Genomic DNA, 17,087 nt, shown 5'->3' on the forward strand with positions numbered 1-17,087 from the left:
GTTGTTTCGTAGGCATTTCTCATGCTTATCCGCATTGCACATCAAATGAGCTTCGGACGCAGATAGCTCAATCTAAAGATTTTTGGGACGCCCCGATCCTTGCTACAAAAAGACAGGACCAAAACACACGGGGGGCAGAAGCCCGGGCCTCAAGCGCAGAGAACACCGGAGAAAAAAAAGGAAAAGAGAAATTGAAACACATTATATGCGAAGAAAAAAAAGAAGAAAGGGTTCGTTCAGGCAATGACCTCCTCGGTCTCCTCGATGATCTCCTCCACAATTTCCTCCACCACGGCATCGCTTTGGTCGTCCACGTTGACGGGAGCATCCTTGGCCAACTTGGGGGAATCGACATCCTCGGGGTAACCGAAGGCCTCCTTCTCCTCGCTTGACATCTCCTTCTCCCGACGCATCCAGGCGAGCCATTCGTTGAGAACACGCTTGCGCTTCTCCACGACGGCGGTGTTGGCGATATCCACGGCGTAGCGGTCCTCCTCGTCGAACTCCTTCGAGTACTCGCGCAGGTTCTTGCGGACTTGCTTCTGCTCCTCCTTGCTGAGGAAAGTAGGGGGGGCGTGGTCGCCAGATGAACTGCTTGAACTTCTCGGTAGGGTTTTCGGAGAGAGTCTGACCGGCGAAAGTGTGCAGGTTCCATCCGTTCTCCATCTGCAGGATTTAGTTAGCTTTTGTAATATAGATAATCAAAAAAGACAGTTCTCATAATCTTACCGAGTGAGTCCAGACACTAGCACTGCTGACCACGAAACGACCTGTGGGGTCCCACTCAATATCTGTGACACCATAGTGCTCGTTGGTCTTCATCAACTGCAAGTTGGCAGCAAGATCCTTCTCGCCCTCAATCTTCTCACCCTCAAAGTCCATATCCCAGAAGTCAATATCGAAGTTAGACTGGGAGTGAACGGTAGCCACAACGACGAAACGACCCTTGGGGGACCAGTAGATTCCGTTGCTGGTCTTCTTCTCAACTGTGCGAACGAGCTTGAAGTTACCAGCGGTGTTACCCTTCTTCTCAGGAGCGAAGAAAGAAACGGAAGACTTGGGGGGGAACGGCAGCACCAACGGGGTTCTCGCCAGTGGTGATAAGAACGAAGCGAGATCCATTAGGCTCCCAAGCGAAGTTGATAACAGTGTCCTTCAGACTGTCAACAACCTCAACAGGCACACCCTTCTCACGAACGCGGAAAATCTCCAGGTTGGTAGCCATAGACTTCTTGGACTTGGAGTGACGGTCGACCTTAACACAAACGTAGGCACCCTGTGATTGCCAGTGCAGCTTGACATCTGAAACATTGAACAGGTTACGGGTACGGACAATCTCCTTGGAGGGAACGCTCATCATGCCGACACGGGCAGGGTTGCTGCCAATCTCGGGGGTCCAGAAGCAGAGCAATTGCTCGTACACCTTAACACCCTCCCGGGTAACAGTAGCCGGGGACCACTCAAAGTCGTTCACACCCTCAATCTTAACTGAAGTCTTGCCCAGAAGGTTCATGTTGGGCAGCTCGTAGATAGAGAGGGACTGGCCCTGGAGCATACGACCAACGTACTTCTCATCAGCAGACCACTTGAAAGCGGGCCACTGCACCTTCTTCTTAGGCTGAACCTCACCCTCATCGGCAGGACCAGCAGCCAGATCGTGAGACACGAAAGAACGGAGGGGCTTTCCGGTCTCAATATCCCAAACAATAATGTTCTTGCCGTCCTCCTCGTAAGTCAAGATAGGTTGGCCTTCCTCGACCTGGATAGGACGGGCAGACCATGTGGTCAGGTAACCCTCAAGGGGAGAGAATTCGATGAGTTGGACGAAGGGGTGAGGGAACTGTTTCTGTTTGGAGAATGAGGCTCCACCCCAGAGTTGGACACCTTGAGGGTGGACGGAGGCGAGGAAGGTACCCTTGGGGGACCATTGAACGAAAAGTTGTGTCCAGTGTGCGCGGTCGACGACGTTCTCTGATGGGTTGGACTTGTTGTTCCAGAACACACCAACCTTATCATTTCGGTACAGGGCGAACTGATCACGGGCGTTGGAATCTCCCATCCAGGAGCGCAGGTGCTCCTTCTCCTTGAATGGCTCCAATTCGGGAGCGACGTACTCCTCCTCAATGCGACCTTCACGACCATAGCGCTCGATATCCATCAACTTGTTCACGGAAAGGGTGTGCTTCTTGTCGAGGGGAACGCCGTGCAGCTGCTTAACGGCGGCGATAGCCTGCTCGGGGGTCTCGTACTCGACAAAGGCGAATCTATTAAAAAAAACCAACGTTTCCAGTCAGAATATTCCACCTTATCATTCGCATCCACCTCTCAAATAGGCCATCTTCTGTGTCTCGGGATACGCACCCTTCAGTTGAGCCCTTGTCGGTCACTGGCATAAAAACGGCATCTTCGGAGGTGTTGCCAACGCTGGTCAATTTCCTCAACAAGAACTTGACAAGCTTCTGGCGAGATTCTTCGGGAACGATGGGGAGACCGTCAATGACGACGAAGGTATCAAGGCCCTCATCGAGTTTGACATCGAGCTGCTCCTTGAGATCTAAAGGCGATCATTATTAGAGAGGAGGGGCTTTTTCGGGGAAAAGTTTTCTGCACACGCACCGGAGAAGTCAATCTCCTCCTCCTCCTCCTCGTGGAGGTCCTGCTCGGATAAAGTGTCGAAACTGGGCGCCATGCTGGGTAGATCGATATGCGACAGCCGGGCAGCAAGAATGGCTTTTGGGAACTTCAAAGGGAGATTTTTCGGCCAGAAACACAAATCCACAAATCCACAAATGCTGCTTTGTGCGGGCTGACTAAGATCAAGTCATGTGACTTTATCTCTGCTGAGTCAGATTTCCCAGATCCCGTGATCTAGGATTATGTCATCCTGTCACCGGTGCGCAGGTGCCAGAGATGCATCTATCAACTGGTACATATGATCTATTCAACAATCCCTGCTGCCGGAAACTCCCTTTTCTCGAAGTTTAAAAACATCTTTTTTCATACCTTTCTCTCATCTATCATGTCCGTCAGTTATTAATGTCTCTATTTGGACAAAAAGAACTGGTTTCTTTGTGTATTTGACTTAATAGAAAGTCAATCCTTTATTCTTTGGTTACCCTGTCGGGGTCTCCCGTACCTTCTTCTTCCACCCCCACCGCCGCTAAGCGCCAGTGCGACTATACCCACCTGACACCATCAACCTCCAAGTACCTATACCCCCCATTGCGCAATCGACATCACTCCGATAGAAAGCTCTGGAGCTCCCCGTCATATTCACAATCAATATACCGCGGTCATCTTTACACAATTCCACCGGCGATTTACTCGATTGACCTGCAAGATGTCGCGTAGGTTACCTCGGCGTTGTCCCGGGGCCGTTGTCGGGTTCTCTTCAGCTGGCATTCTGTGATCCCTAATCTGTTGTTATAGTTACAACCGACATGCGCGATCGGTTTACCGAAATTATAGACTCGATCTTGGCCAAAAGTGACCTTAATACCATCTCCGAGAAGCGCATTCGCAAGGGTCTGCAAGAGGAAGTCGGCTATGACCTCACTAAACAAAAGGTCAGTTTTTCGCCCGAGATCGGACAGCCAAACCTACGAACACAATCAATCAATCGAGGGAAGCAATAACTGATATAAAAATGTCTAGAGTGCGCTCAAGGAACTCATCATGCAACGCTTCGATATTTACGCGGAGAAAAACGGAGTAGGCGAGTCTCCCGAGGAACCCGTCAGCAACGGTCACAAGGATGATGAATCCGCCTTTGTGGCACCCTCTCCACCCCCGTCGTCCTCGCCTGTCAAACGCCAGGCTGATAGTGAAGAAGCATCTGATCCGAGCGCCTCCTCCCCGCCACCTAAAAAACACAAGCCAGACGCCGATGCCGATGTCGATGCCGATGCGCTGTTCGCGGCCAAGCTCCAGGCGGAAGAAAACATGCGCGCGCGACCAACACGAGGAGGCAATAGCCGCCGGTCAGCTCCTTCGAAGAAAAAGAGCAAAGCCAAGACGTCCAAGAGAGTCAAGGCAGAAGATGACTCGGATGTTGGGTCAGGTTCAGACACCAAGAAGGAGGTGAATCGAACAGGTGGATTCCATGTAAGACCCGACTTGATATTTTTGTGACATCAAGCTTTTCTTTTGCTCACAGGCGACTAGAAACCTCTCAACCTATCACCTGCATTGTCTTCACTCCTCGGAGAGGTCACAGTAAGTTCTATCCCACAAGACTGTATTAAGTTGAGACCCCCGACCTCCTGCTAACACAACTGGTAGCTTTCGCGACCTCAAACTGTCAAGAAAGTTTGGCAATATATTCGCGAAAATGATCTACAGGACCCGAGTGACCGACGCCAGATCCGTTGCGATGAACCGATGCGCGCGGTGTTCAAACAGGACCGCGTACATATGTTCACTATGACAAAGATTCTCAACCAAAACTTGTATAACCCCGATGAATAGCCCCTTGGTCTTGGATGACCTTGGTTCGCGATAAAGTATCAGATTGGTCCATCATCTGATCTAACGATTCTTCTTTTTAATTATTAAACTATTGGGCTTTTTTCTCTGCGATGCATGGGGATGCTGGCGTGACTTTTTCAATCTTTCGGCCCTTCGAGGCTTTGTTCTGTTATACTTGATTCGAAGATTTGTCTTCTGCCCTCCAGCGGGAGTTGGTGCAGCCCTCCAGTGGTGATTATTATTAGCAATTGCATCTGTCTTTAAGACTTCCATAGATTGGTGATTACAGTAGATTGACATTGACCTGTTATAGAAAGTTCTAGGCACTCACCTCATTCTTGGCAATACATCTTTTATCCAATGCTATCTAGATCTGACCTGGCGCTGATCATCAACAGGTGCTTATGCAGGAAGAGTGGAGAACTGTCTTAGTAACAAGAGGGGCAACTCCGAGAATGGAGATTCCGCTTCATATGCGGGGTGGAGTCATCCAAGTGGCCTTATCTCTTTACGCCGTGAGTACCAGGGCTTCAATATGCCGTTCCGACATCGATCCTTTCAATTTGTGGCCAGTGATGTCAATGGGCTTCCTCAGAATCGCAAGAAAGCTCAACGTGCATGCATGAACTGTCGCAAACGGAAACGACGCTGTACTCATGGATCACAACGACCCCAGGTATCCGGAGATACTCAAACGCGAGTTATCTTGTCTCCACCAGTGAACGAAGAAGAAGAACCCACCAATATTCCGGGTAGTTCTGAAGTGAATGAGCATCAGAATGCTCAAGCCCCTCCCCAAGGGGCATGTATTGACGGCGAATCCTGGTTTGTGGGTGATTTAGATCCAGAAGGTGCATTCCTAGTTGCAGCGAGTCCATCTTCAAGCTCTAGGTCAATGCGGCGACATGGTGATGTTGGCGTTTGGTTATCCGCAAGGAACGCATATTCTCAGCTTGCAGTCAAGAAGCCCAGGTCCAGTCTGATGTCTTGTCTGGATCCTTTGCTATCTTCAGTCTTTCTGCCTTACTTGGAGCATCAATGTTTGGGGGCACTTCCAGCTCCCAACGATATGAAGGAGCTTCTCAAGATTTATCTTGAAAACGTACAGCCTATGTTTCCAGTCTTGGATTATGAATCCTACCAAATCCTCTCTGACACATCTCCCGAAAAGATCCTCTTATCCCAGTCAATTTGTATTGCGACGAGTATAGATCGGGGTGCAAAGGAATACCTCCGTCTACCAACTGTTAGTAGTCCCGACAGCGATTTTTCTCGAACTCTTTTAGACGCGATGAATACTTCAATCGCACTGGGTCTAGTGAGGGATAAATTCATTTTGATTCAAGCCTTGTCATTAGCTTCACTCTTTACTCAATTCTCAGGGAATCGACAAGAGTCAGCAGAGCTTTTATCTCGTGCCATATGCCATACATATACCCTTGGCATACACCATCATTGTCCTTCATCAATGCATCGAGAGCGAATCTCGACCCGAATATTCTGCTGTCTCTATGCACTGGATGTGCTCACTGCGGCATTTCTAGGGAGACCTATGCAATTTCATCGACGGGATACCAACCGTGACATGAAATTATGTATAGCGGCACAGGATAGCTGTTTTCAGCTATTCCTATATACCATTCATCTTATGGAGCGGGTAATTGAGCTCTACCAGCCTGCTGTGAACTCGACATGGAAAGAGGAGTTTCCATCATTTGAGGATTTATTGCAGCAAGTTGGTGCATCTGACATTCCACTACATTTTATAGGTAATACCATTCATATCGTCTAAATGATAGGGTGAAGCTCTAACAGAAATAATAGCCACGATTGAAGTTCTATACCATGCAGCTGCCATTATATCCTGTCGCTCAGCAAGTCCAGATGGTGTTTCTCCAACCTCAGAGTCCAAGTTGCGCCAAAGCTTCTCAGCATCTAGGGTGACCTCTATAGTGGGCGAGGAGATCCACAATGAGTTGCGCTTGTTCCCGATTGTTCCCTATGCAGTCGCTCTATCCTTACGGGTATCATATCAAACTTTGCAACAGAGCAAAGCGCAGATCTTCCAAGCAAGGGCACGGAAGCAGCTCGTTTTGAACTGTCAAATTCTCAAAGAGCTTGGGAAGGTCTTCTACTCGGCCTCGCTCATGGCCGATCTGGGTGAATACCTCATTGACAGAAGAGATGGTCAGACAGCAGCAGGTGGAGATGGAATGCCAGAACGGAATGATGGGCCTAATCTCCTCACTAGAATGAATATTGATAATTCGCTCCCTGGTAAGATTCCTGTGTTTTTTACTGGTTTTTCTTTACATTAAATCTTCATTCTGTATAGGAAATTCTGCAATGCAAAGTAATCAACAAGCGGAAACAGAGCCTTTCCAAACACCATACCAGCCATTCGAAACAGGATTCTTTGATTCCATGTCGACATTAGGCATATTTGACAACTTCGATCTCGACTCTGGAATTTTCGGTTCGATGAACCAGGGATCTGCATGAATGATTATGATGACTGGAACTTATGGGAGAGATATTTCAAATTCTTTTAAAATTTCTTCTTTGAGTTCCTTGAACTCCTTGACTGGAGAATCTATAAGGTGGTTCTAGGTACATAAAGTATCAGTTGGGAAGCTCAATGATATCCATCCCAATCACAGTTCAACTTTTGTCTGATTTATGGCAAGGTATAGCCTCCATCAACGACCAAATCCGCACCAGTTGTGTAGCTAGAGGCATCAGAAGCAAGATACAGAAAAGCTCCCTTAAGCTCCTGTGGCAGACCTTCTCTGCCCATTGGAATCTTGCCCTTCCAAATCGTCTTCGTCTCGTCGGGAATAAATGTAGAGATCTCTGTCTCAATATAACCCGGGGAAACTGAATTTGCGCGAGCAAATCTTACCCATTCCACCGCGAGAGACTTGCCTATGTGCAGTCAGTATAATGTACACTTACTTCCTCCTTGAAAAGCTCCATTAAATGCATCAGTAGTGTATCAGGGACTTACAAAGATGAATAACACCAGCCTTGGCAGCGTTATACGCAGCCTGGAGCTGAGGAACATTGACAATATGACCACTCATAGAAGCAGTAGCAACAAAGCTACCGTAGGTGAATCCTTCCAGTGGCTTACCAAAAACATCGGTCTTTTCAGTCTTTTGTCGCTTCCAGTGCGTGGCAGCAGCTCTCGCACAGAAGAAAGTTCCATCCAAGTCTGTCTGGACCACATCCGAGTAATGGGAGATAGGAGCATCCACCATCGCACCTTTAGTCCAAGGAATGCCAGCATTAGCAATGAAGATGTCCAGTCGGCCATTAAATTCTTGGACACATAATTCCACGGCTTTTTCCACGATCACATAGTCCTTGGTGTTGACTTGGTATGCTCGGCCTAAGTCGTAAGCAATCATAGTTAGTCACCACCACGATATTCATGCGTGGGAATATTGAGAACATACACTGAACAGCATAGGTCTTCTCAATGTTTGATGCTTGTTCAATTGCCTTCTTGTTGGAGTTGTACCAAATAGCAACATTTGCACCAGCCTCCGCGAGGCCATGAGCGACACTCAGACCAATACCAGCACCTCCTCCGGTGACGATTGCAGTCTTTCCTTTTAATGAGAACATCTTCAACACACTGTTTTCTCCGGTGTATGTGTTGTTGTAATGGCAGAAATTGCCATTGACGACTGGTGATTCGGACATGATGGATATGGTATGTGGGGTTGGATAGTACACAACTTGATAGTAACCTTGAAAGTTTCAATGTTAAAAGTAGATAGGAATCATTAGTATATTGTGCAGGGAATACCCATTTAAATAGTTACAATTGTACACTTTTAGCTAAGATCACGAATCAGCCCAAAATCCCTTTCTGTTATTCCGCATGAACCCAACCCGCCCGCAACAAGTGGACGCGGCTGCGGCTCTTCCTTATATGGTAATAGCCGCTAATATAGTATGGTATTATATTGATTTATATGGATATTAATTTAACCTGATTAAGGCTACTATTTTCTGCAAGTTGAACTACCAGATACATAGTGACTATCAATCTATCGCTAATAACCCAGGAGATAGATAGATACTCACTGTGTGCATACTCCAAACTTGAAACTCTTATCAAGCAAAATCAATAGCACTTCAGATGTTAAATTTTTATTAAAAATTTGATTCATTTTTCTATATTAACACTACTAGCAGGCCTCAAAGGATACATTTTCATACTACTTTCCATTCAGCTTCCAGACATCATCAACAGAGTCCACATGCACGGTTTCCAAGGTTCCAAATGTCAGTAGTAACATTTGAACCTTAATGTTATAAATTCAAAAATTCAGAGCCTTTTTAGCTACTAGCTAGCATTAATTATGTCTGAATGTGACTATAGTACAAGCAGTACTTCAAGTTACACGTATGTCATCATCTGGGCAAATGAAAACTACTGTATCTAGATACTACTACTAGTATGTATATATACCCGTGGCACTTCAAGTTCAAGTTCAAGTTCAAGTTGAGTAGAACTTCCAAGCTGTAGCGTCATACTACTACCACTACTAGTAGTAATGCCTGAATAGAACAATCGAGGAAGCCTAGGAGCTGACTGTTAACAAGAACTCCTCGCTGTATATGGATTTTGCAAACCGCCACTAGCGACAGGGCTCTTTGTTCCAGTCGACGCTTGTGGCTATGTCGTCGCGGAACGGATCAGTCAGCCACGACACAACTTTTTTTTCCCATCCCCCACTCTAGCCCCGAGCTCTCTAGCTCCTCAGCTCTTTTGTTCTAGAATATTGCCATTGACTCATTGATCAAAAAAGTTCTTCTTGTTTACTGTTTTCTCCGATGGCTGATAACGTGTCCGCCACCCCAGAGTCGTCAAGCCGGGGTCGTGGTGGTCGCCGCCGCGGCCGCGGAGGGGCTGCCCCCTCCGGCCAGCCTAATGGACAACATTCTGCAGGAGAGGCTACCAGAGGAGCCAGGTCTCGAGGCCGAGGAGGCAAGGGATCTGGAGGTCGTGCTAAAGAGGGCCTAGATGGCGCTCAAGATACCAGTACTCCGACTGCGCCGGCCTCTACTACGACTACTGCGACGGTCGGATCCAAGATCCTCCCCGCTGCTACTGATGACGCCGACGATGGGGAGGTTTGCTTCATTTGTGCGTCCAAGGTTGAGCATACATCCGTATCTCCATGCAATCACCGAACCTGCCATATCTGCGCCTTGCGACTCCGCGCATTATACAAGAATAAAGGCTGCGCACATTGTCGGGTAAGAGGTGTCCTTTTTATCCTTTCGTCAGCGACGCTGAGAAAAAGCTACAAATCTGACCTATTAATATTTAGAGTGAATCGAGCTTTGTCATCTTTACCGACGACCCAAACCGACGATTTGAAGATTTCCAGAAGAAGGACTTCGCGCGGACCGACGAGAACCTGGGGATTCAATATGAAAATGATGAAATTTTTGAAGATACGGTCCTCTTGCTGCGGTATAACTGTCCGGATGAGGGCTGTGATGAGGCCTGTCTGGGCTGGCCGGATCTACATCGCCATGTGAAGAGCAAGCATGGCAAGGTTATGTGGTAGGTTTTCTAAACAGGAAATGTTCAGAGGATCACTGGTACTAACTGGAGGATAACATTGTAGTGACCTTTGCACACGAAACAAGAAAGTCTTTACTCACGAACACACCCTTTTCACTCGAGAGGAACTGCGCAAACATGAAAAGCATGGAGATGATAAGCCTGGTACCGTCAACCAGAGTGGATTCAAAGGTCACCCAGAGTGTGGATTCTGCCACCAGCGATTCTACGGGGATGATGAACTGTACACTCACTGTCGAGACCGCCATGAGCGATGCCATATCTGCGACAGACGAAATTCCAACCGACAACAGCAATACTACGTGAACTACAATGCCCTCGAAGACCACTTCCGACGCGATCATTTCATATGTCTCGACCAGGAATGCTTGGAGAAGAAATTCGTGGTATTTGAATCTCAGATGGATCTCAAGGGTCATCAGCTTGAGGAGCACCCTGATGGTGTGTCAAAGGACATTCGCCGCGATGCACGACTGGTCGATCTGTCCGAGTTCGATAATATCCGCAGTTCTTATCAACCACAGCGCGGTGGACGACGGGGTGCTGGTCGTGGTCGCGACCCTAATGCGGAGCCAATACCCGCCTCAAGTGCACAGCCATTATCAAGAGCCGAACTTGCTTACCAGCGGCAGATGGCCATCCAAAGCGCGCAGTCGGTCTCGACTCGTAGCTTTGGTGGTCAACTCACTAGACCGGAAACGCAACCCGTACAAGCACCAGCCCGATCTGCGGGTGCTACGCCGGTATCATCCAACTCACGTCCTCAGGCCCCTCCCGCCGAGGAGCTTGAACGTCTCAATCTTGCGGCCCACCCAGAGTCATTGGGTCCGCAAGACCAAGCGCGAAAGCTCCGCCATACAGCCGTAGTAGAGCGAGCCTCAAATCTCCTCCACAACGATGCCACAAAGCTTACAGAATTCCGCACTCGAGTATCCAGCTACCGAACCTCTGCAATCTCCGCCACTGGACTTATCGACGCATTCTTTTCTCTATTCGATACGTCTAGCACTGAACTCGGCAAGTTAATCAAGGAGCTCGCAGATATCTACGAAGATGAATTCAAGCGCACCGGCCTTCTCCAAGCCTGGAATGACTGGCGCGCCATCAACGAAGATTATCCCGCTCTACCCGGACCTGGCGGACTTTTACCGGGAATGTCACCGGGCACCGTGAATACAGGCGGCAAGCGCGTTCTGCGTCTGAAATCGTCTACCGCGCAATCCTCGCGCTCAGCCGTCGGGCGCAGCGGTGCCCTGCCATCAGGATCCTCCAATCCTTTCCCTCCTCTCTCCGCTGCAACAGGACCCTCATCTGCACGACGATCTCAAGCCACAGCATCTACGCCCTGGGCCGCATCTAGTACCCCTCCTCTTGTTCGACCAACCTTCCCCGGTCCCAGCCGTTCTTCATCATCCACCCCTTCCATATCTATTCGCCCCTCACCTGTCAGTGCCAGTGCCAGTGCCAGTAGCAGTACTGGTGCGGATGCATTCCCAGCTCTCCCAGCTGCGGTGAAACCGAATGTGATGATGGCAGGTAAGACACGCGGATATGTTCGCTGGGATGATCGTCGGGGACCGGCACCGAGTGCATGGGGCTCGAACCCTTCATCGGGGTTGGCATCACCGGCCGAACCGGCGGATTCGGGATTTGACGAGGAAGGAAGTTCGGGGAAGAAGGGAAAGAAGAAGAAGGGAAAACAGACGCTTTACCATTTTGGTTAAATGAATACCCTGTACATAGCACCCGTGGGCATGTCTGTGCACGGATCCTATATGAATTCAAAATAAATTAGATTACACCTGCCATTAGGCTACTGTAAATGTAAATGTCTATTAGTATACAGCTAGAGCTATGGCATATAAAATGAGATCCCTTAGTATAATCCATTGTTGACTCAATTAGCGCACGTGGACTCAGTTCATAGGGATATAGCGACTGTCTCGGAAACAACCGCCGTGCGTCGTTAGAAGTGGAGAAGGGGTTTTCAAATCATCCCACCTGCACAGCACATGTGCGTGGTATAGTGGGTAATGCGGTTCCATATGATCTGAAACTGGGATATGGGGCTTTTTACAGATCACCCGAGTGGTCCATTGGCGTTATTAAACCTATGGGGCTAATAGCATAGCTTGAACCTGAAATCTTCCCAAGGTTCATGGTACCTATGGTAGTGATGGGGTGAGTTGACGGGTGAACTTTCTCGAATTGCTTGGAATTGCTTGAGTTCAAGTTGGGTAACTCAAGTAGGATGGTAATCGCGTGATGAGGATACTTCCATATTCCTGATTCGGAAAGATCATGGCATGATATTTTAACTATGTTAACTGGGTAGTACGAAGCAAGCTCTGAACCTGAACGTAATGGGAATCTAGACCAGTCAGTCCGCATAACCCATACGGGTGCTCCATAGTAACGCCCGGCAGACTATAGGGTAACCGGCAGTTAGCGTCTATCATTACGGAGTTCAGCGAACTTGTAATGAACGGAGTATCCGCTGTGCAGTGGATCTCTCGATCTGTGGCGAAAGAAGCAAGGAAGAAGGAAAAGAACAAAGGAATTGGCCGTCGGGCTGCAGGGTCTCCCGATCGAATCAAGTCGGATAGCTGCACCAGGACTAATCACGCAACGGCCCCCTGTAAGAATAACCAATCGGCATGACCCGAGGGAACGCCATAATAGCGAGTCCAACCCGGTTAGTTCAAGTGCGACAGACTTGAGAGACTTGGAGTGAGTATTTGAGAAGGATCGACCAGTCGACACGGCGATCTGGGAGCACGTTCCTGCATGACACGGTGGGGGGAAACCATGAACCAAGAATTTTTTTTTTTAGTTCCTCGTGAGCTTCTGAGAGTAAATTTGGCACGGCGTTGTCCGTTCGAGGTTTCACGCGTCGAGGGCTGAACTAGTGAAAACCTTGCATTTGATGCAGGATCTAAGCGATCCGACGCGAGGTTCTCGCATCTCGGATTTAGCGAAGTTGATATTAGTACTCCTGGGCTGCGTATGCCTAGAACGCCTAGTGTGTATCTAGGACCTAGGTACGCCCGACAAGGCTTCATCACCATAATAAAATTGGAACCAATTAGATGATCGGTATATGTGATGCCGCTGATGCGTGCACGGAGGATAGGTCTCCATAGTTAAAACGGTCAGTGGTCGTGTGTGGCTCGTATTGGGGGCACATTCTTAACTTCCCAGACCCAGACCAGACCCTCAGTGGAAATTCTGATAACCGCGGTGACGGGTACTCCGGCATCCCCAGATGCCCACGTTGTGTACTTGGGAGGTCCCGAGGTCGTGTGCAATGTGATGGTTCCATGGGTGGAGATCAAATTGGTGGTGTGTCTTGTGCTTGCTTCATCTCTCTTGATTAAATCAGTCTAAGCGATCGGGTTTCTTACTCGATGTTGGATAGAGTGGGTAGTATTGCAGACGCATATAGCGGGGACTAGCATGACATGGGCCAATATAGGTGGAGCTGAGAATGGAAGGTACGGATGTAAGTTATGAATTACGCCCGGTTTAGGATGGTGGATGATGGTTTGTCAATTGGATAGTGTAGTTGACCATGTGCGTCAAAGAAGCGATGTGAGTCGGGGAAAAAAGTGGAGATGGGGGAGGAGGAGAACAGAAGAGTAAGAAGAGAGATTATTGGTCAAATAAGATTTAGCTTCTAGACCAAGTGGGGATCCCGTGACCTTTGATCATCCTTGAATTGAGCACGGGGTGGAATGATCACTAATGATTGGATAATGGGTTCCCCCGGTTATATCAACCCCCAACGACCATGATCAAACCATTCAAACCATCCAAACCATCAAATGTGTGTAAGAAGTACCTAAGTACCTAAATCAAATATATAGAAAATTCAAGCAATATCTAAGCAATAAGTTAAGAAGACCAAGCCAGATCAAGCCTCTTCCAAGGTCGCCAAGTTGGCGCCTTCCGGCTTGGACATAGAAAATTGTGTTATCCGGAAACGTCTTAATGTTCAATGTTAAGAGTAGTTGAGTAATGTGATCCTGATCAATTGATCACTTTTGACTCAAACTCCTACTTCTCCCGTATATGTAAGAATGAAACCGGGGCCAAACTCGAAATCAGATTCTATGCGTGTGTTGCGGTTGTTCTAGAAGGGATCGAATGTGGCAAGAAGGAAGGCACCTGGGCATGAACACTCTCAGCTGGGTGGCACTTTCCCAATCCTAGATAGAAAACCCGACTCATTTCTCGCCCCAAGTTCAATTCATCCAATTAAATAAGCAATCACCAGCATATCCTTGTAAATAATATAATACTAGTAACAATGAAAATAATCTATATTATAATAATATAATAAAATAATAAAAATAATAATATAATAATACAAAAAAAAAAAAGAAATAACATAAAACGCCCCAAAATGGTACTAAAATGTACTAAAAAGGGAGATTGCCCGGCTCCACTTCAATCGAGAATCGTGCTCTCATGCATGCATACGATAGGTCCCTTCTCTTCTTGACTTTTTTTTACTTTCCAAAACTCGTGGTTGAATGGGCGGGACCAGCTTAGGTTCCCGCGTGTCTCTCTCTCGTACATTGTACCCATAATCCTTGGAAGAAATTCCACCCTCCGAGATAAATATGTCTTGATCTGCTCCTTTCCTTCTTTTTTCTTCGTCGCTCTCTCCCTCTTCCAACCAACCCCCTTCCAATCAACCCTACTTTAGCCTCATCTAAAAAACCCATCGGGTTTTTAAGATCATTCCACAATGGAGGCCCCTAAGGAGATCTTGTACCACTTCGAGGAGATGGAGGTCAACGAGAAGGTTGCCTTCGATGAGATCATTCGTCCCGCCGACAGTTACACCCCCCGATGGTCGTTACTGGGCTGATCTTCCCGTTGGTGAGCGTATCGGATTCTGTATGAAGCAGGATCGTGAGGAGATGAAGAAGGAACGCCAGTGGCTCTGGAACATGATCAAGGAAGATCCTCTGTCTCCCATTAGCTACTACTTCCGCAACTTTGTCCTGCCTGGTGCGGGTCTGGGTCTGGAGGGGTATGTACATCCCGCAATTGGATATATCAGAAACCCGTTAAAGTTGAACACCCACTAACATTTTGATTTTCTACACAGTTACGTTCTCTTCTCCATCAGTAACGTTTCCAGTCTGTTCGATGTTTCCTTCAAGGACTGCTGGAAGTCCGGCGTCACTTGCAACCCCAACTGGGTCGCCGCTGTCAACTACCTCGAGGTCGCTGGTATCATGGTCGGTCAAGTTCTCGTCGGTTATCTGGGTGATGCGTAAGAATATCTCAACTCCTATCAAGAAAAGTGGAACTCATAACTAACCGCCTCAATTGATTAGTATCGGTCGTCGTTGGGGTCTGATTCAGGACGCCACTATCATGTTTATCGGTCTTATTATGCTTACTGCTGCTTGGGGTCTTACTGACAACGGTTGGGTTATCTGTTACGCTTGGTCCCTTTTCTTCTACTCCATTGGTGTCGGTGGTGAATACCCCATGACTGCCACCATTGGTATGGAGAACGGATACGGTTCCGGAAAGGTCACTACCTCCCACGATCGTCTTCACCGTGGTCGTTCCGTCGTCGGTGCTTTCACTATGCAAGGTTGGGGTCAGGTTGCCAACCTGCTTATCCTCATTCTGACTCTGCTGATCTTCAACGGCGGTCACTCTACTGGTTTCTCCAAGGTCACTACCCAGTGGGTCTACCGTGTCTCTTTCGCCATCCCCGCTGCTGGTACCCTCTGGCTCGTCTACTACCGTACCTACCACATGCGTGCTGCCAGCAAGCAGCTCGATGCCCAGAAGAAGAAGTCCTCCGTCACTGGTTACGATAGCGAGTCCCTTGCTCTTACCTTCAAGCACTTCACCCCTCGTCTTATCGCTACCGCCGGTGGTTGGTTCGCCAACGATATCTTCTTCTACGGTAACAAGCTCTTCCAGAGCAGCTTCATCAAGGTCATCAGCCCCCACAACGACACCGTCATGACCAGCTGGCTCTGGACCCTTGCCAACGTCTTCGTCGAGATCGCTGGTTACTATGGTGCCATGTGGACCGTTGACAACAAGCTCTACGGCCGTAAGTGGGGTCAGATCATCGGTTTCATGATGTGTTTCATTCTCTTCGTCGTCCCTTGCTTCAAGTACGAGTACTACCAGAAGCCCGAGAACATCCACTCCTTCCAGGCTATGTACTTCCTGTCCTCCTTCTTCAACCAGTTCGGCCCCAACTGTATCACCTTCCTGGTCGCCGCCGAGGTCTTCCCTACCCCCATCCGTGGTACTGCTCACGGTATCTCCGCCGCCTGCGGTAAGCTTGGTGCTCTGATCATTGCCATCGCCGGTTCCTACACCACCACCCAGCAGCACTTCTACATTGTCCCCTGGTTCGGTCTCATGGGTGCTTTCGTCACCTACGTCTTCCTGCCCGATACCACCGGTCTGGATCTCCGTGAGCAGGAGCGCCGCTGGCACTACATCCGTACCGGCCGTGAGCACGACTACCACGGTCCTGCCGTCCACGCCAAGCACTTGTCTCTGTACGAGCGCTGGACCGGCAAGGGCAAGCACTACGATGCTGCTCTTGACTACAAGATGAAGGTTGAGGAGTTCCGTGGTGAGTGGGAAGCCGCCATGGCCTCTCGCGCCACCGAGTCCGAGGGCAGCGCCGATGAGATCTTCGACATTGATGAGACCATCCTGTCTGGTGACATGCACAAGTACTTTGAGCGTACTAGCCCCCGCATGGAGGCTATGAAGAAGGAGATCCACGAGCCTTTGGTTCTTCCTCCTGCTGCCTCTTCTGAGGGTGAGAAGACTCTTTCACAGGAGTAAAAGTGCTTGCGCTTTCACACTTCGCCCTCAAACCTCGAAAACAAAAGAAATATACATACTTTCGCATTGACGCGCAGGTGCTGTGACTGGTCCACCTCCTGAACCTACTTGGATATATGTCCCCGTCATTCTTTGGTTTTCTGAACATATCGATTTCTTGTGGAGA

At 48.5% G+C, this 17,087-nt stretch overlaps 7 protein-coding genes across 7 annotated transcripts; 5 read left to right on the top strand and 2 right to left on the bottom strand.

The window, feature by feature from the left end:
* Nucleotides 1-236: 236 nt before the first annotated feature.
* Nucleotides 237-2,689, bottom strand: EifCb (translation initiation factor eIF3 core subunit b; the record flags this gene model as incomplete). The annotated part of the gene is given in 6 exon segments (XM_057092790.1): nt 237-591; nt 602-666; nt 730-1,056; nt 1,070-2,264; nt 2,362-2,554; nt 2,617-2,689. The coding sequence occupies 6 exon segments, from the start codon at nt 2,687-2,689 to the stop codon at nt 237-239; spliced, it is 2,208 nt and encodes a 735-aa protein (XP_056943964.1).
* Nucleotides 2,690-3,340: 651 nt separating this feature from the next.
* On the top strand, nt 3,341-4,467 carry N7483_009364 (SWIB/MDM2 domain protein; the record flags this gene model as incomplete). The annotated part of the gene is made up of 5 exons (XM_057092791.1): nt 3,341-3,347; nt 3,430-3,566; nt 3,655-4,104; nt 4,165-4,215; nt 4,282-4,467. 5 exons carry the CDS (start codon nt 3,341-3,343, stop codon nt 4,465-4,467), a joined length of 831 nt encoding a protein of 276 aa, XP_056943965.1.
* A 535-nt stretch (nt 4,468-5,002) lies between these two features.
* N7483_009365 (uncharacterized protein) lies at nt 5,003-5,762 on the top strand (the record flags this gene model as incomplete). Its single annotated transcript, XM_057092792.1, has 2 exons — nt 5,003-5,713; nt 5,754-5,762. The coding sequence occupies 2 exons, from the start codon at nt 5,003-5,005 to the stop codon at nt 5,760-5,762; spliced, it is 720 nt and encodes a 239-aa protein (XP_056943966.1).
* Nucleotides 5,763-6,115: 353 nt separating this feature from the next.
* N7483_009366 (fungal specific transcription factor domain-containing protein) lies at nt 6,116-6,969 on the top strand (the record flags this gene model as incomplete). Its single annotated transcript, XM_057092793.1, has 3 exons — nt 6,116-6,236; nt 6,292-6,744; nt 6,803-6,969. 3 exons carry the CDS (start codon nt 6,116-6,118, stop codon nt 6,967-6,969), a joined length of 741 nt encoding a protein of 246 aa, XP_056943967.1.
* Nucleotides 6,970-7,144: 175 nt separating this feature from the next.
* On the bottom strand, nt 7,145-8,175 carry N7483_009367 (putative carbonyl reductase; the record flags this gene model as incomplete). Its single annotated transcript, XM_057092794.1, has 3 exons — nt 7,145-7,392; nt 7,475-7,858; nt 7,926-8,175. 3 exons carry the CDS (start codon nt 8,173-8,175, stop codon nt 7,145-7,147), a joined length of 882 nt encoding a protein of 293 aa, XP_056943968.1.
* Nucleotides 8,176-9,315: 1,140 nt separating this feature from the next.
* Nucleotides 9,316-11,799, top strand: N7483_009368 (E3 ubiquitin-protein ligase HEL2; the record flags this gene model as incomplete). The annotated part of the gene is made up of 3 exons (XM_057092795.1): nt 9,316-9,741; nt 9,816-10,054; nt 10,119-11,799. 3 exons carry the CDS (start codon nt 9,316-9,318, stop codon nt 11,797-11,799), a joined length of 2,346 nt encoding a protein of 781 aa, XP_056943969.1.
* Nucleotides 11,800-14,828: 3,029 nt separating this feature from the next.
* N7483_009369 (uncharacterized protein) lies at nt 14,829-16,921 on the top strand (the record flags this gene model as incomplete). The annotated part of the gene is given in 4 exon segments (XM_057092796.1): nt 14,829-14,907; nt 14,921-15,116; nt 15,195-15,362; nt 15,427-16,921. The coding sequence occupies 4 exon segments, from the start codon at nt 14,829-14,831 to the stop codon at nt 16,919-16,921; spliced, it is 1,938 nt and encodes a 645-aa protein (XP_056943970.1).
* Nucleotides 16,922-17,087: the final 166 nt, after the last annotated feature.

This window comes from Penicillium malachiteum (assembly GCF_028827825.1).
Source record: "Penicillium malachiteum strain IBT 17515 chromosome Unknown utg000004l:1.0-4883003.0:1.0-4884900.0, whole genome shotgun sequence".
Lineage (NCBI taxonomy): Eukaryota > Fungi > Ascomycota > Eurotiomycetes > Eurotiales > Aspergillaceae > Penicillium > Penicillium malachiteum.